Genomic DNA, 16328 nt, shown 5'->3' with positions numbered 1-16328 from the left:
GTCCTCAGGGTCACGACTGAGGGAGACCAGTTAAGTGAGGCCAGAGATGTGTCAAAACAAATGATAAAAGTAACTCACATGTCATGTCTTGTAAATTTCTTTTAAGATGTATAAAGTTAAGACTGATGTTAGTTCAGGGAATCCAAAAAGCCAGGGAATAATCTCTGTGATAATGGCTACTAGGCTGAGGTTTAAGGGGTGGTTCGACCCTATATTTCATCATCCTATTTAGCTTTTTGCTCAAAGTAAAAAAAAATATATGTCTTCCTCTGGCCAATTGGCTCAGTGGCCAGGTACCCCTAGAGAGATCTATTATAGGCTATGAGACAGAAAAGCTTATAAAGCAAGTATTTGTTAGCCTTGCTGAATTATTTCCTATGTTTGTTATCCTCAGATATTATTTTCTCCTTTAATTTATCAATGAGTCATCACCAGGATATATCTAGTTATTTTAGAATCAGGAGGTGATGACCACTAGACATAGGAACTCAGCACAGAAATTGGGCCATGGTGGTCAGATGGGGGCACTCAAGACAAGAGGGGGTCACTTTCAAGGCCTGCCATCCCCACTGTGTGCACCTTCATCTTAGAGCTGATTCTTTGCTTAGCAAGGGCACACAAAATAATTTCTTTAAGAAACTCAGCCCTGGTGTCTGGGTTTATGGAAGAATGCCTGTGGTGGTAGTGATGATGGTGGTGAGATGAAGAGTCGTCTTCTACAGAGATGTTCCCTTCCCCCTTTTCTCACTGTGCATTCTCAAATTCAGTAGATGTTTTTGTTCCACTGTGCTTTTACATTTTATATTACAGTGGTCTCAGATGACAAATTAAAGCTGTGGTGCCTCATAGATAAAGATTAGTCGACATATCTGCCAAAAAATATATGATCTATGCATTTTGAGGAAATACTGAAGTGAATGAATGTTTTACAGTGAAAGTATTTGTGTCTAGATTAAAGAAATCATTTGAAAAGAAGTAGTGAAACATAACAATGTAGTTTTATTTTGATGAGGATAATTCTTGAGAGACAGTTGTAGATAGAATAAGTTAATAATTTTTCAACATGTGATTAAAATCTGGTGGTGGTGCTGGTGGATTTAAGCAACTAGTGGACTGGCCTAGATAATCTACCTCTAAACCCTGAGATTCTACAATGCAAATGTTGCTGAGTATATAAAGCTATGGAGTATGGCGGCTCATTTAGCATCCCAGATGGTGTACCCACAGGACAAGCTTACTGTGGTATTTTCATGGGAGCTTTCAAAGCTGTTTAAAAACCAATCAATAAATATTTATTGGCTATCTACTATATGCAAGACACTGTGCCAGGGACTCGAGAAGACTCAAAGGGAAAGATTCCTTTTCTCAGGAAGTTTTCAGTGTATTTTCCCAAGGGTCTGAGATCTTCTTATGAAATCTGTCCTAGGAAACTTTCTCCTAATAAACTCCTAAGAGCCAACAGGTAACTTTCTGGATAATTTGGATAATTCTTCCTCTCTGGGAAGGAATATACAGAGAGTAGGCCAAAGTGCCATTAATAAAAACAGAAAAAACACCTAGATGTATTCTAAGCAAGGCAATATAGAAGTATCTACTTCACAAAATAATTTACACTATTTAAACAAGATACAAAGAGAATGTGTCTGTGAATAATTCTACCAGGGCATGAAGAATAAGTAGTAGAATACACTGGTAGGACCACTTATACTGTACTACTAAAGAAATTAACCTTTGGGTATTTCTCTTATTAGGATAGCATTACCCTAAAGATATTCTCTAGATCCTGCAGATTATGAGTTGATGATGGGGTATGGCAAGTCCTACTTTTTTTTATCAGGATGCTCAGTTGAAGAGAGGGAGTCCTTTCCTCTTTACCTTCTTAAGTCTTGTCCCCAGGCTACTAGGTCTGGGTAAATATCCTCTTTTCCCTTATTCTTCCTTTTGAATATGTTCCTCTCACTGAGCTGTATCTACTTGGTAAAGACCATACGAAAATTAAAAATAAAAATATGTATCAGTGTCTACTATTTCCAAAATATGTTCTGCAATGATGGTTAGGCTGGGCCAAGAAAAAAATCAGTATGGAATTTAGAGTAAACACAAGGAGGGAGTGAGATGTCCATGCAGTCTTAAGTTATGCAAATGATATAGCAGAGAAAAAGATGAAGAAAGGAGTCAGAGAAGAAAGAGATTGACAAGTGATACACTGGGAAACAGAACAGAAAGCTGAGAAGAAAAGAAGAAAAAATTGAGAAATTGGATATAAAGACTAGTGATAGTTAAAGGTATCTTACTACATAAAAAGAGAGAGTGCAAGATGGGGAAGGAAAAATGAAAAGCTAAACACAGAGTGGTTGATAGAAATAAAGAAGGAGGATTAAAAAAGGAAATGATAAAGGTGAAGAAAGAGGTAGTGGAAGAAAAATTGCAAAAGAGAATATTAACCAGGAAAAAGACCAACACAAGGAAGTAAAAAGTACAGTGCATTAGGATTATATTGATGTATAGATATCCATATATAAAATGGCAAGTTCATCTGCTTTTCTGTCTTGCAAATGCAGACAATTTTGCAAGTATGGAACTTTGAGAGGAAAAGGAAGAATCAGCAAGCACAAAGAAACTAATCCAGACAAGTGGATTACAAGTTTCAGGGCAATGGTGGTCAGAGCCTTCCTTTTTTTTTTTTTTTAAAGTCTGTGCTAATTAGTGACAATACTGACTCTAGCAAACCTCAGAGGCCCAGCCTCCTGTGCTGGAGTGGGGAAAAACAAGGATCACCAAGAAGGTGAGATACTTAATCAAGTCTTGGGGGAGAAAATGTCTGGAAACCACTGTAGAATAGCAGGTATTTTCCTTCCCCAGAGAATACTTGCTGGAGATGATTCCTAGGCCTGAAGTAGTAAGCAGTCTTGAACCTGGTCCTGTGGATTGGTCCCTACTTGAAGAGGATCAAATGGAGTGTGATCATCTGCATTAAGTGGGTCTACGTTTATATTCTGAAACTGTGCCCCAGTGGCTAACTCAGCCAATGAGTTAGGAATTTCAGTAGGCATAATTGGATCCCCATCAAATGAGCCTTGCCTTCCAAGACTAGATGGAGTCCCAGTGCTGGAGGTGTAATACTTTGTTAATTTGGAGTCAAAACATGGTAACTTTAGTATGGTAGATGGTCTTTGTTGCTGCCTTTTGCCCTCATTTCCTTGCACTTCACTTGGAATTCCTTCTGGCTTGGGACCTTCATCAGGTGTATCCATAACAAGCTGCTCAGGAGTAAGATCAACAGGTCTTTCATTGAGCTGGTTGCCTTCTAATGTTTGTTCCAAAACATGGTTTCCATCTTCAAGATCACTTTTGAGGCAAGGTATATTCTTTGATTGAAGGGAACTGGCTTCAGGAAGGGGCCTAATTCCCCTTTGGCTCAATTGATTATTTATAGAACATGGTGTGTTCCTCCTCAGAGTGGACACGTCATCTCTGAAAGGACTTGGGTTTTGACTTTCTCCAGGAAGTCTTTTTTCTGAGCTGTTTCTTTGGCCAGGTAGGATGCTTGTTGGGGAAATAGTATATCTTTCATGCTTAGTATGACTGTCTTCTGTATAGAGAGGGCTGGTGTCTTGGTTTTCCCCTGGTGCAAGACCAAAAAAAAGAGTGTAGTCTTGTAGAGCAAGTGGATTGTCCTTGGGCCCTATGGAGCCACCAGCACAGCAAGGGCCTCGCTGACTTAGGTGAAATAGACGTGTTTCTTTTTGACTTCCTGGGTAATGTGGAGGAATTAAGTCTGGAAAAGCCAAATGTCCTCCCTCTGGTGAATTTAACCTAGTGATTTGCATGCCATAATTCAAATTCTCACCTTCATGCCATGTTGGATCTTTCTGAAGCCCAGTTGGGGAGTTACTGAAATAAGGCTGATTCTCCTTGTGGTATGGTGGACTAGCAGGGGCTTTGGGTAGATTTGTTGGCTGACCCCAGAAAGTTCTGGTAAAATATGGCCTCCTTTCTTTCTGCCCTTGGACTTGAACCATGTGGTCCCAGGAATTCCAAGAAGGAAACATAGTGTTTTCTTCTTGTCCAACAGCATTAGTAGGATAATAGCCCCTGTTCTCCACAAGCAGTGGTATAGTGGGAGCAGTATTATATGATGGAAAGTTCTCATCTGGGCTCCAGGGGTAAAATTCACCGTAAGGAAAATACTCCCTGGGTTTTGGTAGATTATCTAAGGAATAGGGAGAGTATTCCTTTGGTTGGTTTGAGGTATATTGCTTGCCTTCATACCTAGCTGTTGGGGCTGTCTTAAAGTTCGACTCATCTACACCCCATCTCGTTTGTCCTGGGAAAGGTTCATCTCCAGTTGGATCAGCTGGGCCTTCTTCATTATAAGGGATTGTCTCTTTTGGATCTGGAGTATTCATGGGATAGTGTGGATTTTCAGATTGCCCCATTGTATTGGGAGGATCATTTCTTTCATCCCAGCTATTACTTCTAAGGTATGGTGGGTTTTCCCTGCGGTCATAGGGGTTGTAGTCAGTGTAGTAAATACGTCCTCTAGAGCCAAGGGAAGGATGAGGTAAGTGTTCTTCCTTCCTTCCAGGATCTTCCTTAAAAGGTGGAGAGATTTCTTGTTGGTTCCAAGTATTTCTTCCAGCAGGAAAACGTTCCCTTGCAGGGGAAGGAGATCCCTCAGGGTACACAGGCTGATGTGTACTGTGCTTTATTTCTGGCTGATTAATTTCTGATTCATATGGAATTCTTCTTGGTTCTAAAATAATCCCTTTGGGCAAATTCTGGCTTTGGGTTTGTCCATTAGAATTTGGGGTTCCTCTGGAATCTCCTCTGGGGTAATAAGAGTTTTCATGTTGATCTACAGAATTAAAATTTGGGACTAGAATGTTACCCTCAGGGTGAGGCAGTTTATAGTTTGATTTAGTAACTCCATAGTCTTGAGAGTTTCTCCAGGGGCCATTTGGATCCCTTGTAGGAATGACTATTCTTTCTTTTTGACTTACTGGCTTCTCTTTTGGATTTTGGATGTTTTCATTGTGGCCAGTAGTACCATGTTTGGGACCCAGAGGGGCAATGGTTCCCGCAGGTTGTTTACTGGGCCCCTCAGGCTTTCTTCTGAAATTTACTGGATTTCCTGCATAATTGGGATAATTGCCCCTTACGGTGGAGGCATAAGCTCTGCGATATATTGGATATCCTAGACGAATTGCTTGTTTGCCTTCCAAAACAAAGGAGTTCCACCGAGGAGCCCTTTGAATTTGTTGATTTCGGTAAAAAGGCCCATTACGTCTGTTCCCCATAGAGGTACCAGTAGGATGCCATTGTCTTCCTGCAGGAAAATTTCGAATGTTAGGATATGGATAATTTTCATGAATATTTGTCTGACTTGGTCTCCACGGGGTTTGACTTCTTGGAACTCCTTGGCCGGAAACATTTACTACAGGGTTGCTTTGAACTGTAGGGTTGCTCACAGTGTTAGAGTCCTGACCATTGTTTCCTGCTGGGCTGGTGTCATTTCCGCCTTGACCCGCTCTGGGACTGGGTGCACCTGGCTGGGTAGAGTTAGTCTCAGGAACTGTTGAATTAACAGAAGGATCTGTGGCTGGAGTCTCTGTTTTAGGAGGATCTTCTTCTTTTGGTTTTTCAAAATCTTCAAACATCTCTTCTGAATAATAAGGAGGACGGCCCCCAAATCCATGATATCCAAAAAATCCAAAGAAAGGGTTCTGTAGGAAGAAGATGGAAATAATAATTGCTCTCTGTTTCCCACTGTGGTGTTGCTTGGAATTTTTTGAAGGAATAGAAAAATCTATTTGTGATATATTTTTAAAATCACCACTGGTTATGCTTTCTTTCTTGAAATTTGATTCTTCCTTGGTTCCCATTACCTTTCCTCCTTCTGGTACTCTTACTTTCTGAGCAGTACTTAGTTTTCTCTTCTTCGGCCTGGATTCTAAATCTTAAGTTTTTTTTTTTTTTTTTTTTAAGAAATCCATCTTCTATCCACCTTATTCTGTTCTCATTTAACACACCTGCTTTGAGCAATCTATTACAGGCCAGTTTTTCAATATGGATAAATGCCAGTGACTCATAAAGCCATAATTCTGGTGCATGACTCTCTCCTGAGGTTGAGACAGCAAGACTGCTACATTAAAGATCTTATGAGTACCTCTAACTGTATGTACCCAGACTAGACTCTTTTCCCCCACACTTCATTCTCCAGTGTTCTATATGTAATGAGCATTCACCACTATCTACCCAGTTTCCTAAGTTTCCACTCTGTTTCCCCCAGACAATTAATGACCAAATCTATAAAATCTGAGCTTCCCTGGTGGCTCAGCTAGTAAAGAATATGTCTGCCAAGTACGAGATCAGGTTCAATCCCTGGATCTGGAAGATCCCCTGGAATCCGAAGGAAATAGCAACCCACTCCACTGTTCTTGCCTGGGAACTCCCATGGACAGAGGAGCCCGGAAGGCTTCAGTCCATGGGGTTGCAAAAGAGTTGAACATGACTTAGTGACTAAACAACAAACAGCAACCCAGTTTCCCAAGTTTCCACTCTGTCTCCCCTAGACAGTTAATGACTAAATCTGTAAAATCTAAACCTTTGCCCCACCCGCTTTATCCCCAATAGCCCTGTGCTATTGCAACAGGTTTCTCATTGGTTACTCTGGATATAATTTTACTTTCCTCTAATCTTGCCTCTCAATTGCCATCAGAATAGTAGAGGTTGAGGGGTGGGTGTTTGGGAAAGTTCTGTCACTTTCCTCAAATACTAACTAAAGTTGCCCTTACCTTACAGGATAAACTCTAAACTCTAAACTCATAGCATAACATACAAACCATGGTGCTAAAGAGTGGGGCTCTAGACAAATATAGGTTAAAATCTCTATTCCACCAGTCCTAATAGTATGACTCTGGGTTAACCTCAGTTTATTCACTTGTAAAAGGGAAATAATAAATAATATCTACCTCATAGATTATCATGAGCATCAAGTGAGGTCAGGTCAATAATAATAATATATTATTATATTAAGAAGTATACTATATAATATAGTTTTATGTGTATATATATATATAAAACACTTGTCAGGCACTTACTAAGTACTAGGCACTGAGTTTTATATATGTTACCTCACTCCATGCTCATAATTAACCATGAGCTTCACAGGTTCTATGAAGACCTACATGACCTTCTAGAACTAACACTAAAAAAAGATGTCCTTTTCATCATAGGGGACTAGATTGCAAAAGTAGGAAGTCAAGAGATTCCTGGAGTAACAGGCAAGTTTGGCCTCGGAGTGCAAAATGAAGCAGGGCAAAGGCTCACAGAGTTTTGCCAAGAGAATGCACTGGTCATAGCAAACACCCTCTTCCAACAACACAAGAGACAGCTCTACAACACATGGACATCACCAGATGGTCAATGCTAAAATCAGATTGATTATATTCTTTGCACCTGAAGATGGAGAAGCTCTATACAGTCAGCAAAAACAAGACCGGAGCTGACTGTGGCTCAGATCATAAACTCCTTATTGTCAAATTCAGACTTAAATCTAAGAAAGTAGAGAAAACCACTAGGCCATTCAGATATGACCTAAATCAAATCCGGCACAATTATACAGTGGAAGTGACAAATAGATTCAAGGGTTTAGATCAGATAGACAGAGAGCCTGAAAAACTGTGGATGGAAGTTTGTAACATTATACAGGAGGCAATGATCAAAACCATCCCCAAGAAAAACATAGAAAGGCAAAATGGCTGTCTGGGGAGGCTTTACAAATATCTGGAGAAAAGAGAGAAGTGAAAGGCAAAGGAGAAAAGGAAGGATATACCCATCTGAATGCAGAGTTCCAAAGAATAGCAAGGAGAGATAAGAAAGCCTTCATAAGTGATTAATGCAAAGAAATAGAGGAAAACAATAGAGTGGGAAAGACTAGAGATCTCTTCAAGAAAATTAGAGATACCAAGGAAACATTTCATGCAAAGATGGGCACAATAAAGGACAGAAACAGTCTGGACCTAACAGAAGCAGAAGATATTAAGGAGAGGTGCCAAGAATACACAGAAGAACTGTACAAAAGAGAGCTTCATTGACCCAGATAACCACGATGGTGTGATCACTCATCTAGAGCCAGACATCCTGGAATGTTAAGTCCAAGTGGGCCTTAGGAAGTATCACTACGAACAAAGCTAGAGGAGGTGATGGAATTTCAGTTGAGCTATTTCAAATCCTGAAAGATGATGCTGTGAAAGTGCTGCACTCAATATACCAGCAAATGTGGAAAACTCAGCAGTGGCCACAGGACTGGAAAAGGTCAGTTTTCATTCCAATCCCAAAGAAAGGCAGTGCCAAAGAATGCTCAAACTACCACACAGTTGCACTCATCTCACACGCTGGTAAAGCTCAAAATTCTCCAAGCCTGGCTTCAACAATACATGAACCGTGAACTTCCAGATATTCAAGTTGGTTTTAGAAAAGACAGAGGAACCAGAGATCAAATTGCCAACATCCACTGAATCATCAAAAAAGCAAGAGATTCCAGAAAAGCATCTACTTCATTGACTTTACACTAAAACCTTTGTGTATATCACAACAAACTAGAAAATTACTAAAGAGATTGGAATACCAGACCACCTTACATAACTCCTGAGAAACCTGTTTACAGGTCAAGAAGCAACAGTTAGAACCAGATATGGAACAATGGACTGGTTCCAAACTAGGAAAGGAGTACATCAAGGCTGTAGATTGTCATCCTGCTTATTTAAGTTATATCCAGAGTACATCATATGAAATGCTGGGCTTAATGAAGCACAAGCCAGAATCAAGATTTCTGGGAGAAATATCGATAACCTCAGATATGCAGATAACACCACCCTTGTGGCAGAAAGAGAAGAACTAAAGAGCCTCTTGATGAAGGTTAAAGAGGACAGTGATAAAGTTGGCTTAAAACTCAACATTCAAAAAACAAAGATCATGGCATTCAGTCCCATTACTTCATGGCAAATAGATGGGGAAACAATGGAAACAGTGAGAGACTATTTTCTTGGGCTCCAAAATCACTGCAGATGGTGACCGCAGCCACAAAATTAAAAGACAGTTGCTCTTTGGAAGAAAAGCTATGACAAACCCCTAGACAGCATATTAAAAAGCAGAGACTGGAAGTTTGGAACTTTCCTGGAGACCTTTGCCTTTCAACTCAAGGGGTGCAGTTTCTAATCCCTCATCAAGGAGCTAAGATCCCACTGCCACAAGTAAACCAAAACCTAAAACAGAAGCAATACTGTAAAGAGTTCAGAAGAGACTTTTAAAATGGTCCACAGAAAAATAAATAAACTTGAAAGCTTAAAAGAAAAATGAAAGCAGAGAAATTACTTTGCCATCAGAGGTCCATCTAGTCAAGGCTATGGTTTTTCCAGTAGTCATGTATGGATGTGAGGGCTGAACCATCAAGAAGGCTGAGTGCCAAAGAATTGATGCTTTTGAACTGTGGTGTTGGAGAAGACTCTTGAGAGTCTCTTGGACTGCAAGGAGATCCAACCAGTCAATCTTAAAGAAAATCAATCCTGAATATTCATTGGAAGAACTGATGCTGAAGCTGAAACTCCAATACTTTAGCCACCTGATGCAGAGAGCCAACTCATTAGAAAAGACCCTAATGCTGGGAAAGACTGAAGGCTGGAGGAAAAGGGGACGACAGAGGACGAGATGGTTTGATGGCATCACTGACTTGATGGACATAAGTTTGAGCAAGCTCTGGAATTTGGTGAAGAACAGGGAAGCCTGGCATGCTACGGTCCATGGCATAGCAAAGAGTCGGACACAACTGAGTGACTGAAGAATAGCAACAAAGCTTCAGTTTATTTGTATAATGAGAGTATTAGATGATCACTTAATTGCCTTCTGAGTATAACATTCTAAGGTAATTTTTCTTCATTCCTGTTGACTGGTTGTTCTATCACTGTTCACAGTCTAGATCAGCCTTGAGCAAAGGTTATTAGGCTTGCTTTTTAGAGAGGGGGCAGAGAGAGAGGGAGAGAGAGAGAAAGAGAGAGAGAGATTGGTTTCAATACATGTAGAGGAGAAATGATACATCACATTTGTTTTAGGTTACTTGGTTAGTTTCACTTTTTAAAAAAATCATGGGTGCTTGAGCTACAGATTCACATGTTGGATTTTAACTTTCTTGTTAAAGTGAAGTCGCTCAGTCGTGTCCGACTCTCTGCAACCCCATGGACTGTAGCCTACCAGGCTCCTCTGTCCGTGGGATTTTCCAGGCAATAGTACTGGAGTGGATTGCCACTTCCTTCTCCAGGGGAATTTCCCAACCCAGGGATTGAACCCGGGTCTTTGAACCCGGGTCTCCAGCATTGTAGACAGACGCTTTACCGTCTGAGCCACCAGAGAAGCCCTTAAACTTTCTTGTTAGATAGGGATCAAAAAAGCAGAGACTTTCAGAATGTAATAACTCAGTGAAGAATGTAGCTTTACTTGTACTTACCCCAGCTTCTTCATTGCTACCTGGTGGACGTCCAAAACCTGGTGGTATCTTCTGAAAGGTGAAAACCATAATGAGCACAGAGAAAAAGCACTTTTTATTCTGCCATTTGATTGTAAACGCCACGATGTTTTAAAAATAGTTTGTCAATGTTAGCACTGTTGCTGGCTTTTAGTTTCTGAGTCATTTGCTCTTACAGCCTAGCTATTAATAATTATGACATAACTATCAATGAATTCTTGTAAATACAAAGACCTTAACTGGATCCTTGGTTATGTTACTCAAAATACCATGTGTGGCTGCATCTCCTAGCAGTCATCCTGTCCCATCACCAACACACACACACACACACACACACACACACACACACACACACAGAAAGGGGAGAGAGAGAGAGAGATTTGAGTGCTATGAGGATCCAAACATCCACATTAGAATATCTAATAATGAGGATTAAATAATGATGTTATTTTAAAAGTGTTTACATTTAAGTTGACAAACTGACAACCCATCCTGGATTATTACTGTAATATTTTTATACTCAAAACCAAGGTTATTTTCCTAATCAAACTTGGAAGTTGAGTTTCTGCACATGGGAGGGTTTGGAAAAGCAATTCAACTCCCACAGAAGTTTTATGTAGATGAGATTAAAAGCTATTTCAGCCAGAGAATCACGTTTATCTGCTTTTTCAATCTTTACCTGGTACTGTCTTCGTTTTCTTAGTTCATTATTGCCAGTAAAAAGGATGTCACTCTTACAGGGAAAAAAAAATAAGGAAGTTTTACTCCTTGAAATTTTTCCTTGGTGATAAGAAGCCTTCTTGGTTGTAGAGTTGTAGACAAGAAAAAATGATGCCATAGCTGAATGAAGCATCACCAAATATTTATTATTGTTGTTTTTGTTAGTTCAGTTGCAACTGACCTTTAATGTTTCTTTAGATAGTTTATTTTGCAATTCATATTTTTAAATGCTTATCATGCAATTTCATTATTTTGCTTTATTTTGATGATTTTACACTTTAAAGGATTCTTATAATTATTATTTTGCAAGATTCCTTATAATGTGTCTCTGGCTAGAAATTAGAAGGTATTATGGAAAGATCTTAGTCTAGTCATTGTTTTAAAACTCTATTTGTCATAATTTCCCCATTACATTGAATGAGGATAATCTTTGTATTTTCTAATCTCTTGGGTGAGGAATAGTAGTGAAGGGGCACAGCCCTTTGAAATGAATTCATTAACTAAGTTATTAGTAGTGTTGGATGATTTAGGCTCTGTTCATGTCACCAATTTGAGTAAAAGATCCTTTTAAAAATTCTTCTTTTTCCAATAATGCATTATTACTGATGTGATGATTTTGTGTCATATTCTCTACTCATTGGCATATGGCATTCTATTTAGAATGTATGAACTCAAATTAGCTTGAGATACAACATGATAATATTATTTTCAATTCTAATTTAAGGGAAAAACACTCACATGTGGAATATGCCACGGTGGCTGTTGATAGGGAAATAGCCCATTGCCGAATGGTGGGAATGCCTAGAACAAAGGAATCAGAGTGATGTGGAAATGAGAATAAACGAAAAATGAAACAAACCTATTAAAGACAATTGTTTGGAACTTGGAGGTCTACATCTTCCTTTGCATTAAACTGTGAACGTTTAAAGGGCAGAGATGATAATAATAACACTTAGTATTATTGAGCACTTATGTTCTAGGTAATGTGTTGAGAATTTTATATTGGTAAGCTTATTTAATCCTCATATACCAATGTAATAATGTGCTGTCATTATTCTCATTTCACTTAAGATTCTGAGGTTCAGAGAAATTGAGTCACTTGCCCCAAATCTCATAGCTGATAAATGATTGAAGCCAGGATTCCAACCCAGGAGTGTTTTTTCATTCACCTTTGTATTCTCTATAGCTGTAATAGGTCTGATTATGAAAGGTTAACCAACTCAAGACAATGATTTATAAGCTCTACACTGGATGAGATTGAGAAACCATCTGCACATCTTGCTTTAAGTCAGGGCTATACTTATGCTAATCCTGAAGTCCTGGAAGCAGTGTTAACTTTCAGGGCAATGTTTTAGATCATTGAAGAATAGATCTCTAAGGGACTTGGAGAACATTTCATTTACTTGTGATGAACGTGGAGTCTAGAAGGCAAAATGACTTGCTCAGGATCATACAACTAATAAGGTCCAGGGTAAAATTCGAATCTGTGTTCCCTGATCCTCTGTTGGTGCGCTTGTTCATACCATGTTGCCTCTGTAGTTTATTAGGAGCCTCTTTAGGGCAACAGTACATGATTCTATTTTGTACATCAGTTCAGTTCAGTCGCTCAGTCATGTCCAGGTCTTTGCGACCCCATGGACTGCAGCACGCCAGGCTTATCTTGTGCATAGTGGTACCCATATTGGGGAGCACTGGAGAAAGTGTGTTTATGGGGTGGCATTGTTCTCCCAATCCTCCTGAGGCCATTTATGACTCTGGTTTGGAATTTTGCTGGACGAGCCTCACCTGAGGTGTCTGGGTTTCCTCCTCTTGTGGCTGAGCTGTGGTGGTTGATGGCTGCTTTAAATGCTGGTTTGGTGGGGAGTCGGTTGGTTGAGGCTGGTTGGGACTCGGGGTCTCAGGGGCTTGATCTGTCTGTTTGGGTGCTGCGGGAGATGAAGGCTTCTGTGGGCTTTTCTTGTTGGGTGGTGGCTGAGGCCACATGGGCATCTGGTACTGTGGGAAGAGCTGAGGGAGCTGTATACCATTTCCATAAAAGGGACTCAGGTGTGCCAACTGTAGGGTAGTAAATAACAGTGAAGTTACATGAGGGCTGAGATTCCAGCTCTCCCCGCCCTCTTCAGTCTGTCTCTAAAACTCGGCCCAGGAAACTTACGTCAACAGTGGAAGCTTTAAGCTCTTTACCTGGAATTTCTTTACATGTTTTCTTACAGAAGTGAATTTCAGTCTTGCAGAAAACCAACCAAAGCAAAAGGCACAACTAGGTGAAAAACTTCAGTTAAAAAATTTGGCTTATAATTTTCTAACTTTGAAGCCCTGACTCAGGTAAGAAAGAAATGTATAATTCAGGTTACAGAGGAGTTGATATCAAGTTCAAAATTCCTGTGACTTGTTACAAAAAGGAGACAGAAAGGAGAAAGAACAAAAAAGAAGACAAAGGAAGTGAGAGTGTTAACAAAAGAAGGAGAAAGAAAGAATAAAAATGTTATGTGTGTAAACATCCTTATATGGGGCTATGCTTCTTGATTACTGGTGAATTCTCATAATTCTGTTTTCATAATGAACATCTCCACAATTACAAGGTGGCTGCTTCTAAAGGAAATCAACCCTGAATATTCATTGGAAGGACTGATGCTGATGCTGATGCTGAAGCTCCAATACTTTAGCCACCTGATGAGAAGAGCTGATGCACTAGGAAAGACCCTGATGCTGGGAAGGATTGAAGGCTAAAGGAGAAGGGAACAGCAGAGGATAAGATGGTTAGACAGCTTCGCCAACTCAATGGACATGAATCTGAGCAAAGTCTGGGAGATAGTGGACAGAGGAAACTGACATGCTGCAGTACATGGAGTCACAAAGAGTTAACATGACTTAGTGACTGAACATCAATAACAACAGGGAAGCAAAAGTAGTTATAATCTGAAAATGGTAATGTATGAATTAACCTCTTACAACAGTAGTTCCCATTCAAACATTCCCTCTCTGATATATCACCACTCTCTATCTCCAGTCTTCATTAATCAGTCTTTCACTGTCTATGGTTGACATTCACACAATAGTGTGCAGATGCCATGTGGATTGATGGAAGGTGAAATTGCAACCTTGCATTAAGATGTGAGATTTGATGATTAAGTTGGTAAAAATTTCAAACCCCTGGCAAAGTTGCTAAAACTGAGATTGAGAGTTTGAAAGTTGGGTCTCCTAATAGATAAAGAAGAAAAATTGACAATGATGATAATTTTAGGTGAGGGACTTTAAAAGAGAATGACTTGAATGAAAAAGATTAAGGTAAAATTGATGAAGTTGATTTTTTTCCCCTGCAGTGGGTCTCATGATCATGTCATAAAAGTTGAAAGTAAAAAAAAAAAAAAAGTTGAAAGTAACGTATAGTATTATTGTACTATCATAAAATCTTTTCAGAAAAATTATGCCCCCAATTTTTACTCTAAATTAATAATGGATTCATTATTAATTAGTTATAAGAGTTAGCACATAGTGGAAAGTATAATCTAAATTTTAAAAATTAGATAAAAATTAATTTCATAATTTTAGTGTTATCTTTCAAGATAATCCACATAAAACTTTACCCTCCCCCCCAGCATTTACCTATGTTATTTTTTGTTCTCATTATTTGTAAATATATCTTGTGTGTCTTAGAACCAACTTTTTTCAGATATAAAGAAGCAGTATAATTAATAAATGGTTTTTATCTACATAAAAGTACAATAGATGCAATGATTTTACTTCTTTGAAATTCTTATAATGATTATTAAAATGTGAATAATGATTGGTATCTTTATTAGCTGAGACAAACCATATAATTATCTGTAAATGAACAGGAAATCACTAGAATTAATATAAGTGGAACTTACATGCGGGAAGTTCATAAAGTTGAAGTGACCATAGCGCATCATCTGTGACCAAAGGAATTCATTAATGTGGCAGAAAGTGAAAATTTTATTCAATGAAATCACAAGAAATAATTTTCTGATTTTTAGGTATAGCTGTCATAATATCTTTTACTAATTATGCATGAATTTAAAATAAGTATGCAATTCAGACTTTTCTGGTGGTACAGTAGATAAGAATCTGCCTGCCAGTGCAGGGGACAAGGATTCAATTCCTGGTCTGGGAAGATTCCACATGCCATGGAGCAACTAAGCCCATGTGCCACAACTACTGAGCTCACATGCCCTAGAGTCTGCATGCCGCAGTTACTGGAGTTTGTGCACCTAGAGCCTGTGCTCTACAATAAGAGAAGCCGCTGCAATGAGAAGCCCATGCACTGCAATGAAAAGTAGCTCCTGCTCTCTGCAACTAGAGAAAGCCTGCATGCAGAATGAAGACTCAGTGCAACCAATAAATAAATAACAAATTTTAAAAGTTTCCTAAAAAAATATATATATGCAACTGAAAAAAACCTCTGTGGCACGTTATTTTTAAGTCAGATTTTATTTTGACAAGAATCAATATAGAATAATAGAGGATAAAAATAGTGTCTACTTTGAAGTTTTTTTAATGTTCTGCTCTCCTCTTTTGGCCTTCAGTACTTAGGAATTTGATATTCTATGAAAAGATGAAATGTATTTATATACTTAAGTGACTGCCTTCTAACAATCCCTGGTAGAAATGGCTACCTTTGTCAGCTTGAAAACTTAACAAGGAAACTAACATCAATTATAACAAAAATTCACATTTACCTTGAAAAGGAGAAGCACATAGGTGGGATAATGCTAGGGAAATAATTCACTTTGTCTTGATTTGAGAGTTTAAGAGGTAGAGTCTCTCTACATCTTTTATAAGAAATTTTATATATTGGAAAGTTTCCCAATAGTATCCTTTTTAATTTTTATTATTTCCCGCACTATGCAGCTTGCAGGATCTCAGTTTCCTGGCCAGGGATTGAACCAGGCCCAGCGTTGAAAGCCCAGAATCCTAACCAGTAGGCCACCAGGGAACTCCTTAGTATCCTCCTTTTCAAATGAACTCTAGGAAGGGCTCTGGAAAATGTCTCTCCTGAGACTGAACATACATACCTCCTCACTTTTACTGCTAAATCCAGGTATTCGGGGCATATGCATTTGCA

At 39.0% G+C, this 16328-nt stretch overlaps 1 protein-coding gene across 1 annotated transcript; it reads right to left on the bottom strand.

Moving 5' to 3' along the window:
- Positions 1-397: 397 nt before the first annotated feature.
- Positions 398-10688, bottom strand: ENAM (enamelin). Its single transcript, XM_061420397.1, has 2 exons — positions 10505-10688; positions 398-5726 (listed from the first exon to the last, which is right to left on the bottom strand). Exons 1-2 carry the CDS (start codon positions 10571-10573, stop codon positions 2886-2888), a joined length of 2910 nt encoding a protein of 969 aa, XP_061276381.1. The 5' UTR covers positions 10574-10688; the 3' UTR covers positions 398-2885.
- Positions 10689-16328: the final 5640 nt, after the last annotated feature.

This window comes from Bos javanicus, chromosome 6 (assembly GCF_032452875.1).
Source record: "Bos javanicus breed banteng chromosome 6, ARS-OSU_banteng_1.0, whole genome shotgun sequence".
NCBI lineage: Eukaryota > Metazoa > Chordata > Mammalia > Artiodactyla > Bovidae > Bos > Bos javanicus.
This window is presented reverse-complemented; position numbering and strand designations above follow the sequence as displayed.

Excerpts from the sequence above, each read along its gene's own strand:
- ENAM (XM_061420397.1), bottom strand. The coding sequence starts at position 10,573 with ATGGTTTTCACCTTTCAGAAGATACCACCAGGTTTTGGACGTCCACCA. Across the intron at positions 5,727-10,504 it reads GTAGCAATGAAGAAGCTGGG|AACCCTTTCTTTGGATTTTT; the intron begins GTAAGTACAAGT and ends TTCTTCCTACAG.